General features: G+C 42.3%; 2 protein-coding genes across 4 annotated transcripts in view; one reads left to right on the forward strand and one right to left on the reverse strand.

The window, feature by feature from the left end:
* Nucleotides 1–1,775, reverse strand: part of SIDT1 (SID1 transmembrane family member 1) — an 87,141-nt gene extending 85,366 nt beyond the window's left edge. The window contains 1 exon segment of the mRNA XM_015570386.1: nt 1,730–1,775. Coding sequence (XP_015425872.1) covers nt 1,730–1,775 — 46 coding nt within the window.
* A 12,745-nt stretch (nt 1,776–14,520) lies between these two features.
* Nucleotides 14,521–14,872, forward strand: part of SPICE1 (spindle and centriole associated protein 1) — a 52,207-nt gene continuing 51,855 nt past the window's right edge. The window contains exon 1 of one of the 3 annotated variants that reach the window (XM_006773604.2): nt 14,521–14,610. The gene's annotated coding sequence lies outside the window, so the exon portion shown is untranslated. Of the gene's footprint in view, nt 14,611–14,654; nt 14,686–14,872 lie in introns of those variants that run through there. The other 2 variants (XM_006773605.2, XM_006773606.2) reach the window with 2 other exon arrangements.

Genomic DNA, 14,872 nt, shown 5'->3' on the forward strand with positions numbered 1-14,872 from the left:
GACGAGCAGGGGGCAGCCGGGCATGGTGGGCGCCGCGCCCGCCGCGCAGCAGAGCCGCCCTGGGGACCGGGCGAGCGCAGAGCTGGTCCTTCCCAAGCCTCCCCGGGGGCCTGGCGCGCGTTTCGGCGCAGAGCGGGCGATGCCGGGGAAGGACCGAGCAACGGAGTGAGGGGGCGGGAGATGACCCGCTGGGGGCTGCAGCTTTGCGCTCCGGCTTCTAAGTCAGTTTCCTGCCCCTTTTCTCATCTCTGAGAATCTCCCACTTACCAAACCAGAATTTCAACCGATCGCTTCCCCTTCAACCTCAAAAAAAAAAAAAAAAAAAAAAAAAGAAAAAAAAAAGCACTGAAGACATTAAAAAGAACTATCCACTAGTCTTAAAGAGTCAACCTGACCAGCCACTGAGCAGGCAGCTCAATCCTTTTCAAATAAACGTGCACCCTGTGGCCGCCAGCGAAGAAATAGGAAGAAGCACAGCCTGTCCCCAAAGCGGGTGCACGAGTGCGCCTGGCCAGGCGGCTACCTGCGGAGAACTCCTGCCTGTCTGAGTGATGGTTATTAACTCTCCGTTCTCCCTTCTCTAGCAGAACCCCTTCCAGACACCTGTTTTATTTCCTGATCACCTCCTAGTCTCCAAGGAGAGACTCACGTCATCGCTTTCTCTCTAACCATCTGTGTATGCAAATATGCACAGTCATTAAAAAAATAAATAGATATGGGTACGAGGACAATTTCTAGCACCACCTGAAGCCTGGTCCCGGAAGTTGCCAAGGGTGATTCAGAGTAACTGGATTTATGCACAAGGCATTTCTTTCCACCCTATCTCTTGCCTACCGTACACTTTGTAATGACTTCTGGGATTCTGAAAGCTTCCCTAGGATTCTGAATGTTTTTCAAAAGAGAGAGACACACAGCTCATCATTAAAAGGAAATTTTCTGACAAAAAACAGGGGATTCGATTTAAGCAGTTAAAGAGCCAGATAAAGGGCGTGGTGGAAACAGGATCACTTGGAAGTCTTGGAGAACAGCAAATAGTCACCATTCAAGTGTAGAAGGGGACTCACTGTTTTATTTCAGCTGTAAGTTATTTACAAACTAGAAAGGCATATAATTGGGTGCAGCCTGAAGGAACATTAAAAAAGAAGTCACAAAGAAGGAATCGATCTTGTTCAAAAAGTTACGATTACAGATTAAAATCCTAGCATTTGCCATTCAAAGGGAGTTTTTTGTTTGTTTCCCAGCATTCCATTCAAAGGGAGTTTTTGTTTGTTTTACCTCATTGAATTCCTACAATTTATTAAAACTTCAAAAATAAGTGCAATGCATTTGGTATAAAGTCTTATAACTGCACAGTCAGAAAACAATATTGATGACTCCTTATTAGGACAATTTTTTTCACTTTTAAAAAAATGTTCTTGAAAATGTGTGCCATAAGGACAAAAATACTAATTCAATGAAGAAGAGTCCAGTGGTTAAAGTTTAAAACAGAGCTCGCTGATTTTAAAAAACATAACATGGCAACTTCATTCAGACTTTCAGAATTTGAATGACTTCAAACTGCTGTATTTGAAATGACTATGTCTCTTTTTAGAATTTAACAAAATTTAATAATTGAAATTTATGAAACCCTTCAAGGTCAGCCTGATTGCCGCCTAATCACTCCCCTGCTGGCCTGATCACTCCCAACTGCCCTCCCCGGCCATGACCCGCCTCCTCCACTGGGACCCACCTTCTCCACTCAAGGCTGCGGAGATGCCAGGACCAGCCTTCTCCATGCCGCCTGGAGCCACGGGACCCCCAGGCCTCACTTGCGACGCAGCCATCTTGTGATGGCCATCTTGCAACAGCCATCTTGTGATGGCCATCTTGTGATGGCCATCTTGTGACGACGTTGGGGCGTGATGCATGAGGGTGTGATGCCACCTAGGCTATTATTAGTATAGATGTATACTCCAGATGAAGATCTTAACACTATACCTGACTCTCTATAGACTAAAATTCCCCTTGACACAGGGAACATAATTCGAGTGGAATCTGTTAAAGTTCAGGTAGAGTCTACCAAACTGTTAGCCAAACTTTCCCAAAGCTAGAAGCTAGAGTAAAGAAAAGCCTCAGCTCTATAGTCCAGGGCCTTATATCTCAAGGCCTTTTTATAACCTGCCCTAACACTTGTAACATTCCTGTCCTGCCAGTAAAGAAACCAATGGACAAGAATATTGATTTGTTCAAGATCTCAGGGACATTAATGCAATTCTTTTTCCTCCCTTTCCACTAGAATCTAATACTAAATACTATCCTGCCAACAGTTCTTCCTAAAATCACCTGCTTCCCTGTGGTGGATTATTGCTCTGCCTTTCTCTGTGTGCCCTGACACCAAATAAATCAACATCTTTTTGCCTCATTAAAGAGGATAATACTCTATACGGACAGATAGGCCCAAGAGGTTCACTGAAGCCCCTCCTGTTTTCCTAGGTCCTTAATCAAGAATGAAACGATCCAGCTCTAGCCAGCTTTGCTCAGTGGTTAGAGCATTGGCCCTATGGACTGAATGATCTCGGGGTCAATTATGGTCAAGGGCAACTATCTTGGTTACAGGCTCAATCTGGACTGAATTATCTTGGGGTCAATTATCGTCAAGGGCAACTATCTTGGTTACAGGCTCAATCCCTGGCCCCAGTCAAGATGTGTGCAGAAGGCAACCAATGGATGTGAACGCTGTTTCTCTCTCTGTCTCTCCCCTTCCCTTCTATTCCCTCTAAAAATTAATGGAAAAATGTCCTTGGGTGAGGATTAACAAATTTAAAGGATCCAAATTTCCCTTGTGATTCAATTTTGATATATGATATAGATGATTTCCTACTTTGTTCAGAGAAGTCTGTAAGAAAGATTCCACTTACTTGTTCTCAGGCTTAGCAGAAAAGGGAAATATAATTTCAAAAAAGACAAATTACAATTTTGCCAAAATATAATCCATAATTTAAGACATGACCTATTTAAGGAGGGGAAAACATTCACTCATGACAAGTTAGAGACTATTCAAACTTACCTTAGACTCCTCAAAAAACTACAATTGAGATGATGTCTATAGGTTTAACTGAAGAGTTCAGACAGTGGGTGCACATTTTTTTTGAGATTGTGATACCTTTTTATGAAATGCTAAATTTTTGGTAAGAACCACTCTCTTTTAGGAGCCCACGTATTACACAAGTCTTCTATAATCCAAAGAAGGCTCTTCAACAGTCTGTTTCCCTAGACACCCCTAATAACAAAAAACCCTTTTGTCTAGTTGAACATTCTTGGCAAACATTGGGGTTTTAACTCACCTTCATGGGAACCATCAAAATCCCATCACTGCTGTAGCCGCACCCTCAATCCAGTTGCAAAGGCTGATACGCCTTGTCTTAGGGCATTGCCAGTGCAACCGGGTCAATGCTATGCTTCTGCTGAATTTTTTCTAGGCTCCCTGCTTGACCGTATGGTTCCCCATGCAGACTTGACTGCCCGAGAGCACACAGAACTTCCGTCAGTCAGTTAACCTCTGCTGCTCTCTCCCTCTCATACTATTCATTGCTGTAAGACCCTGTACTCTGTTACTCTTCTGCCCTTCCCATAACAAGGGGAACCTCATGATTGTCTTACTTCAGTTAGGGAACTTTCTGTATTTGCTCAGTTTTATTAGAGACTCCCAGTGAGAATTCTGACCTATGTTTTTTGTTGTTGTTTTGTTTTGTTTTTTGTTAATTCTCACCCAAGGATATTTTTCCATTGATTTTTAAAGAGAATGGAAGGGAGGGGGAGGGAAAGGGAGGAAGAGACACACACAGAGAGAAACGTTAATGTGGATAGACACATCGATTGGTTGCTTCCTACGCATGCCCCGACCAGGGCTAAGGATTGAGCCCACAATGGAGGTATGTGCCCTTAACCAGAATCAAACTGAGACTCTCCTGTCTGCTGGCTGATGCTCTATCCACTGAGCCAAACTGACTAGGGCTTGACCTAGTGCTTGCTGATGAATCATACCTCAAAATGGAAACTGGAGGTTATCAAGCTACTATTAACGCGATCACTAATCTACACTCCCCTTTAAAAGACAGGCCTCTATCAGGTAAAATCAGTCCAGATGGCAGAATTTATCACACTTAATAGAGCTTGTCAACTAGCCAAAGACCAGAGAGTAAACACGCAGGCATTCTCTGGAGTCGTACATGATGCTTTGGAAACAAAAAGGTTTTCTCATCTGTGTTGGAACCCCCATCAAAAGTGGCCAAATTCAGGCATTTTTACATGCACTGCTACTTCCCAGTGAGATTTCATAATGATTGAGGTGCATGCTAATGGAGAAAATATGGAAGTTAAAGGAAATGCTGTAGTAGATCAATTTACCAAGCAAGCAGCTTCCACCAAGGTTATGATACTAACTCACCACCAAAGGATAGATCTCTGGACTATTATTAAATATCCACACTTAGCTCTGGATCTGGAAAAGGAAGAATGGAAAAAATGTGGTATATTCTTCAATCAGGCCACCCTTGGCACTCACAAGATGGCCATTTGGGCACCAGATGATTTCAGGGGATAGTAGCTGAATTTCTCCACAAAACTACTTGCCATGGCCAAGACAAATTGCTACTATCTTTTAAAAAATATTTATTGAGATGACATTGGTTTTAAGTGCACAATTCTATAATACGTAATCTGTATATTGTATCATATGTTCACTACCCAAGGTCAAGTCTTCTTCAAATATTTTTCATGGTTAATCATGTCATTTGAAAGCAAAGACAGTATTATTATTTCTTTATTTTTTATTAAGTTATTGGGGATGACACTTGTTAATAAAATTACATAGGTTTCAGGTATACAAATCTATAATACATCAACTGTATAGTGTATTGTGTGTTCATCACCTCAAGTCAAGTTTCCTTCCATCACCATTTATCCCCCTTATACCTTCTTCTACCTACTCCCACCTCCCTTCCCCTCTGATAATCAACATGCTATTATCTGTGTCTACAGGTATTTTATTTTGCTTAATCCCTTCACCAGTCACCCAGCCCCACAACCCCCCTCCGCTCTGACAGCTGTTTCTATTTTGTTAGTTCAATTTGTTCATTAGATTCCACATATGAGTGAAATCAGATGGTACTTAAAAGACAAATTGGTTACTAGCTTAAATCAACATTGATGGGGAAACTTTAAAAAGACAGCTGAAATTATTTTTGGGTCATGTATTACTTGTGAGCAACATAATTCTGGAAAAACTGTAAAGATGAGGTATGGCCCGGACTCGAAGCCTCCAGGACCCTGTGAACACCTTCAGGTGGATTTAAAAAAAATCCTCACTTGAGGATATGTTTTAGAGAGAGAACAGGAGAGAAGGAGAGAGAAGGAGAGAGAGAGAGATGAGAGAGAGAGAGAGAGAGAGAGAGAGAGAGAGAGAGAGAGAGAGAGAAAGAGGCATTAATCAGTTGCCTTCCATATGCGCCCTGACCAGGGATAGAACCGGCAACCTAGGTAGGGGCCCTGACCAGTAATGGAACCCACAACTTTTGATATATGGGACGATGTTCCAACCAACTAAGTCACCCAGCCAGGGCTTCAGGTAGATTTTATCTGTGGGAAGTGTTTCTTTTCAGGATGGTAAAGCATTTCCTTGCTGAAAATCTTCTTTGCTGAAAATTACTTTCAGTCTCTAAAAAGTTGCTTGATTTTGTTTCCAACATGGAGTATACCAATTTTTATATCAAGTGACTAAGGTACTTTACAGAAACAACCACAAAAGACCTTTGTAAAACATTACCACTTCTCAAAAACTATACTTCTCTTATCATTCACAAACTTCTAGAAAAATCAAAGTAACCAATGACTTCCTTAAACTAAAATTATCAAAATTTTCAGAAATCCTTGAGCTCCAGTGGCTAAAAGTACTCACTCTAGCCCACATGGCAATATGACCCATCCCCTTGGAGACATATCTGCTGTATCCTTATGAACTGTTAACAGGAAGACCCATACATTTAGGAATTTTACCCCTGATATTTGACTCTTATTTGCTGTATGGAGAGCCAGTTCTATCATGAGCAAGTTAAGGCCAGCTTCCCCAAAACACTTCTTAAATAGGCTCTTCATAATCATCAGCCGGGAAATTCCATCTATTGGAAGAGATATTGGATAAAAAATGCTCTTGAAACTCACTGGAAGGGACCTTATCAGCTACAATGAACAAGAAACACATTAATGAAACTTTGGTGAGTCAATCCTTGATTCCATATTTCACAACGGAAGAAACAACTAAGAATTCTGTACAACTGGAAGGCTACTCCAACATGGCACTTCAAGCTGAGAGAAGCAGCCTACCCTTGGATATAGCCAGTTGATATAAGATCTCAGATAATGGACAGCTTCCACCTAGGTCCAAGACCATGTCAAATTCCCGTTTTTTAAAAAATATATCTTATTGATTTTTTACAGAGAGGAAGGGAGAGAGATAGAGAGTTAGAAACATTGATGAGAGAGAAACATCGATCAGCCGCCTCCTGCACACTCCCCACTGGAGATGTGCCCGCAACCAAGGTACATGCCCTTGACTGGAATCGAACCCGGGACCTTTCAGTCCACAGGCCGACGCTCTATCTACTGAGCCAAACCGGCCACTGCTCCCGTTTTGTTTTTGACCTGTTTATTGATAATCATTCTCCTTCTCACTTATTATAGACCAGTGATGTTTTCTACCCAAAATGGCCTCTTCCCTCCCAACCTCTATTATAATTGTTAGAGCAGATCATGCTCATTCTAATACCATCCATTGGTTATCCAAATAGGTACCTCCACTTTCAATCTTACTATTGGACATGCCACACATCATTGGACCCTCGCTATAAAAACCTCTAGACTATTCCAATTTCATCAAATTAAATCATAGGGAATTATAACCATGGTGGTTCCACTTGAACCTACATGAACAAATGACCTTAAACACATTAACCTATATTTTGCTACTTTTCCTTCTCCCAGAAAAAACTACAACAATTACTACAATCTCTTTATCAGACCCCAGATAACTCTAAATTTGAATTCAACAAACGTTATAGGGTGAAGGGCCAAATTTTTGCCACCTGGAAGAGACTAATAGAGATCCAAATATGTAAGGCTTTGGTTCTGACTTCATGTTGTGATCAATTTTTTTCATGGATCTCCATGTGCCCCTATAGGTTACTATTTCTTTTGCAACCAGGACACATGATCTTGTTTGCCTTAGGCCAGTGGTCGGCAAGCTCATTAGTCAACAGAGCCAAATATCAACAGTACAATCCATCTGGAAGAGACTAATAGAGATCCAAATATGTAAGGCTTTGGTTCTGACTTCATGTTGTGATCAATTTTTTTCATGGATCTCCATGTGCCCCTATAGGTTACTATTTCTTTTGCAACCAGGACACATGATCTTGTTTGCCTTAGGCCAGTGGTCGGCAAGCTCATTAGTCAACAGAGCCAAATATCAACAGTACAATGATTGAAATTGCTTTTGAGAGCCAAATTTTTTAAACTTAAACTATATAGGTAGGTACATTGTTATTAACTGAATTAGGGTACTCCTAACGCTTAGGAAGAGCCACACTCAAGGGGCCAAACAGCCGCATGTGGCTCGTGAGCCGCAGTTTGCCAACCACGGCCTTAGGCTAACACTTCATACATTTCAGTAATAATATTCCAAGACTTGTTTATACATAGAGACTCTAATTCTATAAACCATCAAGAATGGAAATTCTGACTCAGATATAAAATTCAAAAGAAAACCAGACTTGATTGTTAGGTACTCTAACTGGAGGAATTATTGACTCTGTTTATTCTGACAATCAGAGCAGTCTTCCCAATGGTGAAACTTATACAAATAGAAAGGTTGTAAGAAACTTACCATTAACTTTGGCAGGAGTTATTAATGATACCACCTCAGCTCTAGATGGAATACAGATGAGTCTTAGCTCATTGCCATGAGCAATGGTAGACAATTACATTGCTCCTTATTTTTTGTTTGCTAGTCATGTGGTGTTTGTGCCACTGCCAATACCTCTTGGATTAATAACACAGGCATGGTAGAATAAGATATGCATTGTCTCAAGGATAAAGCTACTTGAATCTCTAAATTTGATCTTCATGACCAAGAGAATTTATTCTCTTGACTTGGTTTGGGCAATCGGGGTTCCTGATTCTGAAGCATCTTTAAGGACTATTAGTTGTTATTGTTTTTGTTATAATGGTCATGATGTTGTCCATTGCATTCTATCTAGAGTTTTAAATGCTTCTGTGCACCTGCTCTCTTGTGAGATGGTTGTCATGATGATGTAAGAATAAAAAGGTCAAGAAGATCTCATAATATAGTTGACTATGGAGACAATTGGATAATTCCAAATGGTGAAGATGTGGATTTCTCGCCTTCCTTGAATTGATCCAATTCTTGCAAGTGAGAAGATGACCAAAAGGAGGAACTGAGAGAATGAATATTTAAACAGACAATGGCCAGACCATATCCTATATAATAAAAGCCTAATATGCTAAGTGTCTGGTTGTCCATTCAACCAATCAAAGCATAATATGCTAATGATATGTAAGGCCCCCCCCAAATGCTTGCTATAATGTGCACTGACCACCAGGGGGCAGACACTCTGACAGGTAGAGTAGCTTACTGCTGGGGTCCAGCCTATAAGGACTGAACAAGATGGGCTGGACACGCACTGGAGCCCTCCTGCAGTCCCTCCCTGCCCCCACCACTGGCCAATCTCCCGTGACTCTCTGTGGTGGGGTCCCTCGGCCTGGCCTGAACTCTCTCGCAATCTGGGACCCCTCAGGGAATGTCAGAGAGCCAGTTTTGGCCAGATCCCTCAGGCCAGGCCGAGGGGTATGAGAATAGAACTTGACCCACAATCTTTGTAGCAATCAGTCCCGGAAGTCAAACCATAACCTCTGCAACAATCAGCCCAGAATGTTCATGATTTGGTCATGACTGGCAGCTTCCCTATTTTTAGTTCTCACAACTGACCAGAGAACCACATTATTCATATCTAACTTTAGGTATTTTTACATTTTAAAAATCAGAAAATACAAAAAGAATGATTCATCTCATAGTAGTACTCAAGATGAATCTTCCCAATCTTAAAAAAAAAATCAATGTCATAAAAAAATATAAGTAGTTGTAGAAACGAAAACTACTAACACAAGAATAAATAGATAGTATTTATTCAGAGTTTTATATAGAAAGGATTTCAGCCACCACCACTTGCACTTGGTATAGACTAAAAAACAGGAAGGATGTGGAAAAGGTTTAATAGTAAAACTAGAGGCATGGTGCATGGATTTGTGCACCAGTGGGGTCCCTCAGCATGGCCTGCAGGGATCGGGCTGAAACCGGCATCCAACATCCCCTGAGGGATGTAGTAGTGCACAAAGTGGAAGGCAGCATGGGAGGAGCCACTCCCGCTCACCCTGGTCAGCTGAGCCCTCTGCCCCCGTTTTCCACCACTACCCCTTGCATCTCCTGGTCTGCTGCACCCAGCTATGGAGAAGTGGGTCCTTAGGGCGGAGCTCCTGCAGCCTCCCTAAGGGTGCAGACTGAGGCTTGGAGAAGTGGGGTGAGTGCCCAAGGGGGGCCCGGGGCTGACCAGGGAGTTGTGGTAGCTTCATAGTGAGGCCGCCCACTTCCTGCAAGTCTTGGGGTGGCTCCAGTCTGATAGGAGGAGGCAGGCGCTGGGGATGGAGCTCCTAGTCTCTTTTGTCTCTCCCTCTGTCTCTTTGTCCCTGATGCATGGTGGAGGATGTGGCCAGAGGGGTTGATGGGGGTCGGGGGTGCTGTGCCTCTGGAGTGGTGCCTGGGGAGTGGCGGAATTTGGGCCCGCCCGGCCTCCCAGTGCAAACTGCAGCTCAGCCCTGCCTGCTTGTGATCTTTCACAGACTCAGTCGCCTGTTTCTCTTTTCATCTGCCCAAGTTGCCTGCCCCTTGGTGGTCAGTGCGGGTCATAGTGCTGGTCATAGGCTTTGATATATATAGACTAGAGGCCTGATGCATGAAATTCGTGCAAGGGCCTTGGCCCTGGACCCTGCCTGCCGCTGCCACGGCTGGGGGCCTCTGCCGCAGCCCCCGCCCGCTGTGGCTTTGTCTGGAAGGAAGGATGACTAGAAGGATATCTGGTCTAATTAGCATATTATGTTTTTATTATTAAAGATAAAGGGAAGACTTCAGAAATACTCTGATTAGAAGTTGGAATGGGGAAGATGGAGGTGGGCTAAGTAGAAGCAGGAAATGTTATGATTTTGAGAGCATTTCTGGCTCATATTTGACCACTCAGAGAAAGCTAAATACTAGTAAATAACTTTCCCGAGATATAACTGACACATAACAAACTCCACATTTTTAAAACACACATATTACCTGTGATATACATACACACCATGAAACCATTACCTATGTATCCATCACCCTAAAGTTTCCTTCCACCTTTAAATCCCTCTCTTACTTCCTCCCTGTTTCCTTTCCACTCCCAAGCAACCACTGGTCTGTTTTTTTTGTCATTATATTAGTTTTCATTTTCTAGAGTCTTATAAATGGACTCACACAGTATGTCTTTCTCTCTTCTTTCTCTCATGCTTATTTCATCAACATAAATATTTGTTAGATAAATTTTGTTGAAATTTTGCATATATAAATATGTGAGATATTGGTCTGTAGTTTTCTTTTTTGTAATGCCTCTCTCTGGTTTAGCTATCAGGGTAATTTTGGCCTCATAGAGAGAGTTGAGATGTATTCTCTGTTCTTCAATTTTTCAAGTGTTTGTGTAGAATTGGTGATATTTCTTCCCCAAATGTTTGGTAGAATTCACCAGTGAAGCCATCTGGGCCTCTGGTTTTTTGTTTTTCTTTTTAACTGCAATTTTAATTTCTTTATCAAATATAGGAATATTCAGATTATTCTTTTTTTTGAGAGAGAGAGAGCGAGAGAGAGCGAGCTTGGTAATTTATGTTTTTTCAAGAAAATTGTCCTTTTTATCTATGTTTTCAAATTTATTGACATAAAGTTGTTCAAAATATTATATCATTCTTTTAGCATCTGTAGAATCTGTCACCACTTATTTCTGATATTGGTAATTTATATGCAATTTTCCCTAATCAATTTGTTTAGAGGTTTATCAGTTTAATTTCAAAATTCAGCTTTAATTTTCTCTATTATATTTTGCTTTTCTGTTTTAATGATTTGGCTTTAATCTTAATTATTTCTTTCCTCCTTTTTACTTTGGATCTAACTTGCTCTTCTTTATCTAATTTCTAAAAGTAGAAGCTGAGTCATTGATTTAATACCTTTTCTGATATAGGTGTTTAGTGTGATAAGTTTCTCTCAAAGTACTCTTCTCAATTACATTCCAAAAATTTTGATATGCTGTATTTTCATTCAGTTCAAAATGTATTCTAGTTTCCATTTTTATTTCTTATCTGCTTAATGGCTTATTTAGAAGTATATAACACTCTCCTCCCCCCCGCCCCCCAATTTTGAGGTATTTGCCAAGAATCATTATGCTATTGATTTCTAATTTAATTTCATTGTGATCAGAGAACATCTCTAGTATGAACTGAATCCTTTTGCATTTATTGAAATTAAATTTGGGCGGCAGTAGAGGTGCTGCTGGCCCTGATGGGGCCCCGATGAGAGTGGGACCGTGGTGGGATGGCAGAGCAGGTGAGCAGGCGGTGCCAGGCCAAGACAGGGTGCCAGGCGGAGCTGTGGGGGTGCGAGGCGGGGGGCGTGAGCTGGGGCTGTGAGCCTGGGGGTGCGAGCTGAGGCTAATCCCCGCAGGCCACCCTGAGGGACTCCGCCCATGCATGAATTCGTGCACTGGGCCCCTAGTGTTATATATTTACTCTGTAGTTATTTCCAGTGCTTTTCATTGTATAGATCCAGATTCCCTTCTGACATCATTTTCCTTTTGCTTGAAGTACCTACTTTAACTTTTTTCATAGTGAAGGTCTGCAGATGATAAAATCTATCAGTTATATGTGGAAGCATTTTTTACTTCATCCTCATTTAAAAATATTTTTGACATATATTCCCTAGCTGGTTTGGCTCAGTGGATAGAGCATCAGCCACGAACTGGAGGGTCCTGGGTTTAATTCCCATCAAAGGCACGAGCGTCGGTTGTAGGCTCGATCCCTGGCTTTGGTCCAGGAGAGTGCAGGAAGCATCCAATTGATGTGTCTCTCTCACATTGATGTTTCTCTCTCTGTGTCTCTTCCTCTCTCTTCCCACCCCCCCTAAAAAAAAAAGAGTCAATGGAAAAATATCCTTGGGTGAGGGTTAATAACAACAACAAATACATATTTTTGACAGCTATAGAACTATAGGTTGATAGGTTTCTTTTTCTTTCAATACATTTAATATATGCTAGTGTCTTCTTGCTTATAATGTTTCTAATGAGAAATATGATGTCACCCTTAGTTTTGTTCCAATGTAATGTTTTTACTCTCTGGCTGCTTTTAACATTTTTTTCTTTATCATTGGTTCTAAGCAATTTGACTATTATGTGTGTATGTTATATGCTGTTGAGTTGGCCCCAACTCTTGGTGACCAGATGAATAAGTGATGTCCACAGTGTCCTATTGTCAACAATGCTACTCAGTTCCTGTAGACCTGTGCCTATGGCTTCTTTTATGGAGTCAATCCATCTCATATTTCACTTCATGTTGTGGTCATCTTTTCCTACTGCCTTTTAGATTATTATATACCTTGATATAATGTTGTGTTTCTTGTGTTTGGGTTTTATTGAGTTTCTAGAAGGCAGGGTTGTGGTTAAAGATGCTGTGAGGAGATTGACTTACTGATGGGAGTTTATGGAAGTTTTCTTCAGATTGATTCAATGTTGTCAGTGGAGTAGGAAGCAAGGTTATTGGCTGAGACTAAGAGATTTGGGGCACGAGAGAAGGTATAAAGTTGTCATTTAAGAGGTTAGAAGAATCAAAGGAGCAGGGAACTGTAATATAGTCTTCAGGCATCTTTAAGGGCTTAACTAAAACTAATAATCATAAAGTCTGCTTGGTTAGTTGTTTTTCTCTTCCCAGTTTCAGCTGCAAGGGTGCAGATGTTACAGTAACTCAGAGTGGGCCAGGAAGTTGAGAGTATATGCAGGGAATGATTATACTGATTGATCACTGGATATATCTACATCAATCTTCCTTAAACAGGGTGGAAGCTATTAGAAGGCAGTTTTTTTGTTTGTTGTTTTCTTTTTTTTTTATTTTTAAAATATGTTTTATTGATTTGCTACAGAGAGGAAGGGAGAGGGATAGAGAGTTAGAAACATCGATGAGAGAGAAACACCAATCAGCTGCCTCCTGCACGCCCCCCACTGGGGACGTGCCCACAACCAAGGTACATGCCCTTGACTAGAATCGAACCTGGTACCCTTGAGTCCACAGGCCAACGCTCTATCGACTGAGCCAAACCGGTTCTGGCTGTTTGTTGTTTTATTTTTTTGTTTTTGCATCTAGGTGTTGAATACGTATTTGCTGATCTATGTATGGGTGTGTGTTAGTAGTAGAAAACCAGGGGTTAAAGGAAGTTGTCTTTTGGAGCAAATTAACTGTTTTTGATGATTGCTTTGTAAAGTCCTTCACATGGTCTACTCAGCTCTGCCTATCCGGGCTCCAGACCATTAGGGCAGGTACCTCATACCAAGCACCCACAGTTTTCTGAACTCCAAACATACTGGACTTTCCCCCAACTTTTGCATTTGGCACACATGTTTACATATGTGGCTCCCTCCGCTTTTCAGCTTCCTGAGTAATTAAAACATTTCTATTACTTAGTATGCCTACTTCTTAGCACTTGTCACAGTTTTAATTTTACATTTGTGTCATTGATAGCTGTTTGCTGTGAACAGGACCTGGCCTGTTTTTAGGTCCTGCTGACGTTGTGTTGGAAATTAGGAACACAGCAGAGATATAGACAGGAATCCTGTATCATTGAGGAGTCTATATTTATAAGTAAGTAGAGGTGAAGGCAAGTAAGTGTGATGTGTGAATCTTGGTGTGGAGAGCATCATCTTCCAGAGGCTTCACAAGAAACTTGCTAATGCTACATGCCAACCTCCAAAGCTTGGCCTGGAATCCCGTGGAGCAGTGGTTCTCAACCTTTCTAATACCGGGACCCTTTAATTCAGTTCCTCATGTTGTGGTGACCCCCAATTTCATTGTTACAAATTGAATATAATTAAAGCATTGTGATTAATCACAAAACAATTGTAATTATATATGTTTTCCAATGGTCTTAGGCGACCCCTGTGAAAGGGTCATTGGACCCCCAAAGTGGTCGCGACCCACAGGTTGAGAACCGCTGGCTTAGTATGTCTTTGGGACGAAGGTAGGGCGCACAAGAACATTTTATTCCCACAGCCCCTGTGGGCGGCGCCTGCGTACTGGCTTCGCCGGATTTACGCAGGGGAGTGGGGCGGGGCTTCCGTAACCTAGGCAACAACCCGGAAGCGGCGGGCTGCGTTTACCTGTGGCGGGCCGGGCGGTTCTGGTGCCTGAAGTTTTTGGTAGTGGAAAGCGGCGGTCAGGAGCGGCCAGGCAGGTTGAGGTGACGGGGCGGAGTCCTGCAGGCTTCAGCCCTACCGAGTCGTAGGGACACGGCTACAGCGCGCGGTGGGGGCGCCTTTCGGTTCCCTGGGGACCCCAGCGCCTGGGTAGAGGATCCTGACGACGGGAAGCGCACCCGCGACTCTGCGTGTGTTGAGAGAGTGTGTGCGTTTCTGGATGTGTGTCCGGGCGGGTTTGCGTCTAGCGCGCGCCCTCCCAGAGCCCCTCCCAGAGCCCCCCCGAGCGCGCGCGC

This window comes from Myotis davidii, unplaced genomic scaffold, assembly GCF_000327345.1.
Source record: "Myotis davidii unplaced genomic scaffold, ASM32734v1 scaffold201, whole genome shotgun sequence".
Classification (NCBI taxonomy): Eukaryota; Metazoa; Chordata; class Mammalia; order Chiroptera; family Vespertilionidae; genus Myotis; species Myotis davidii.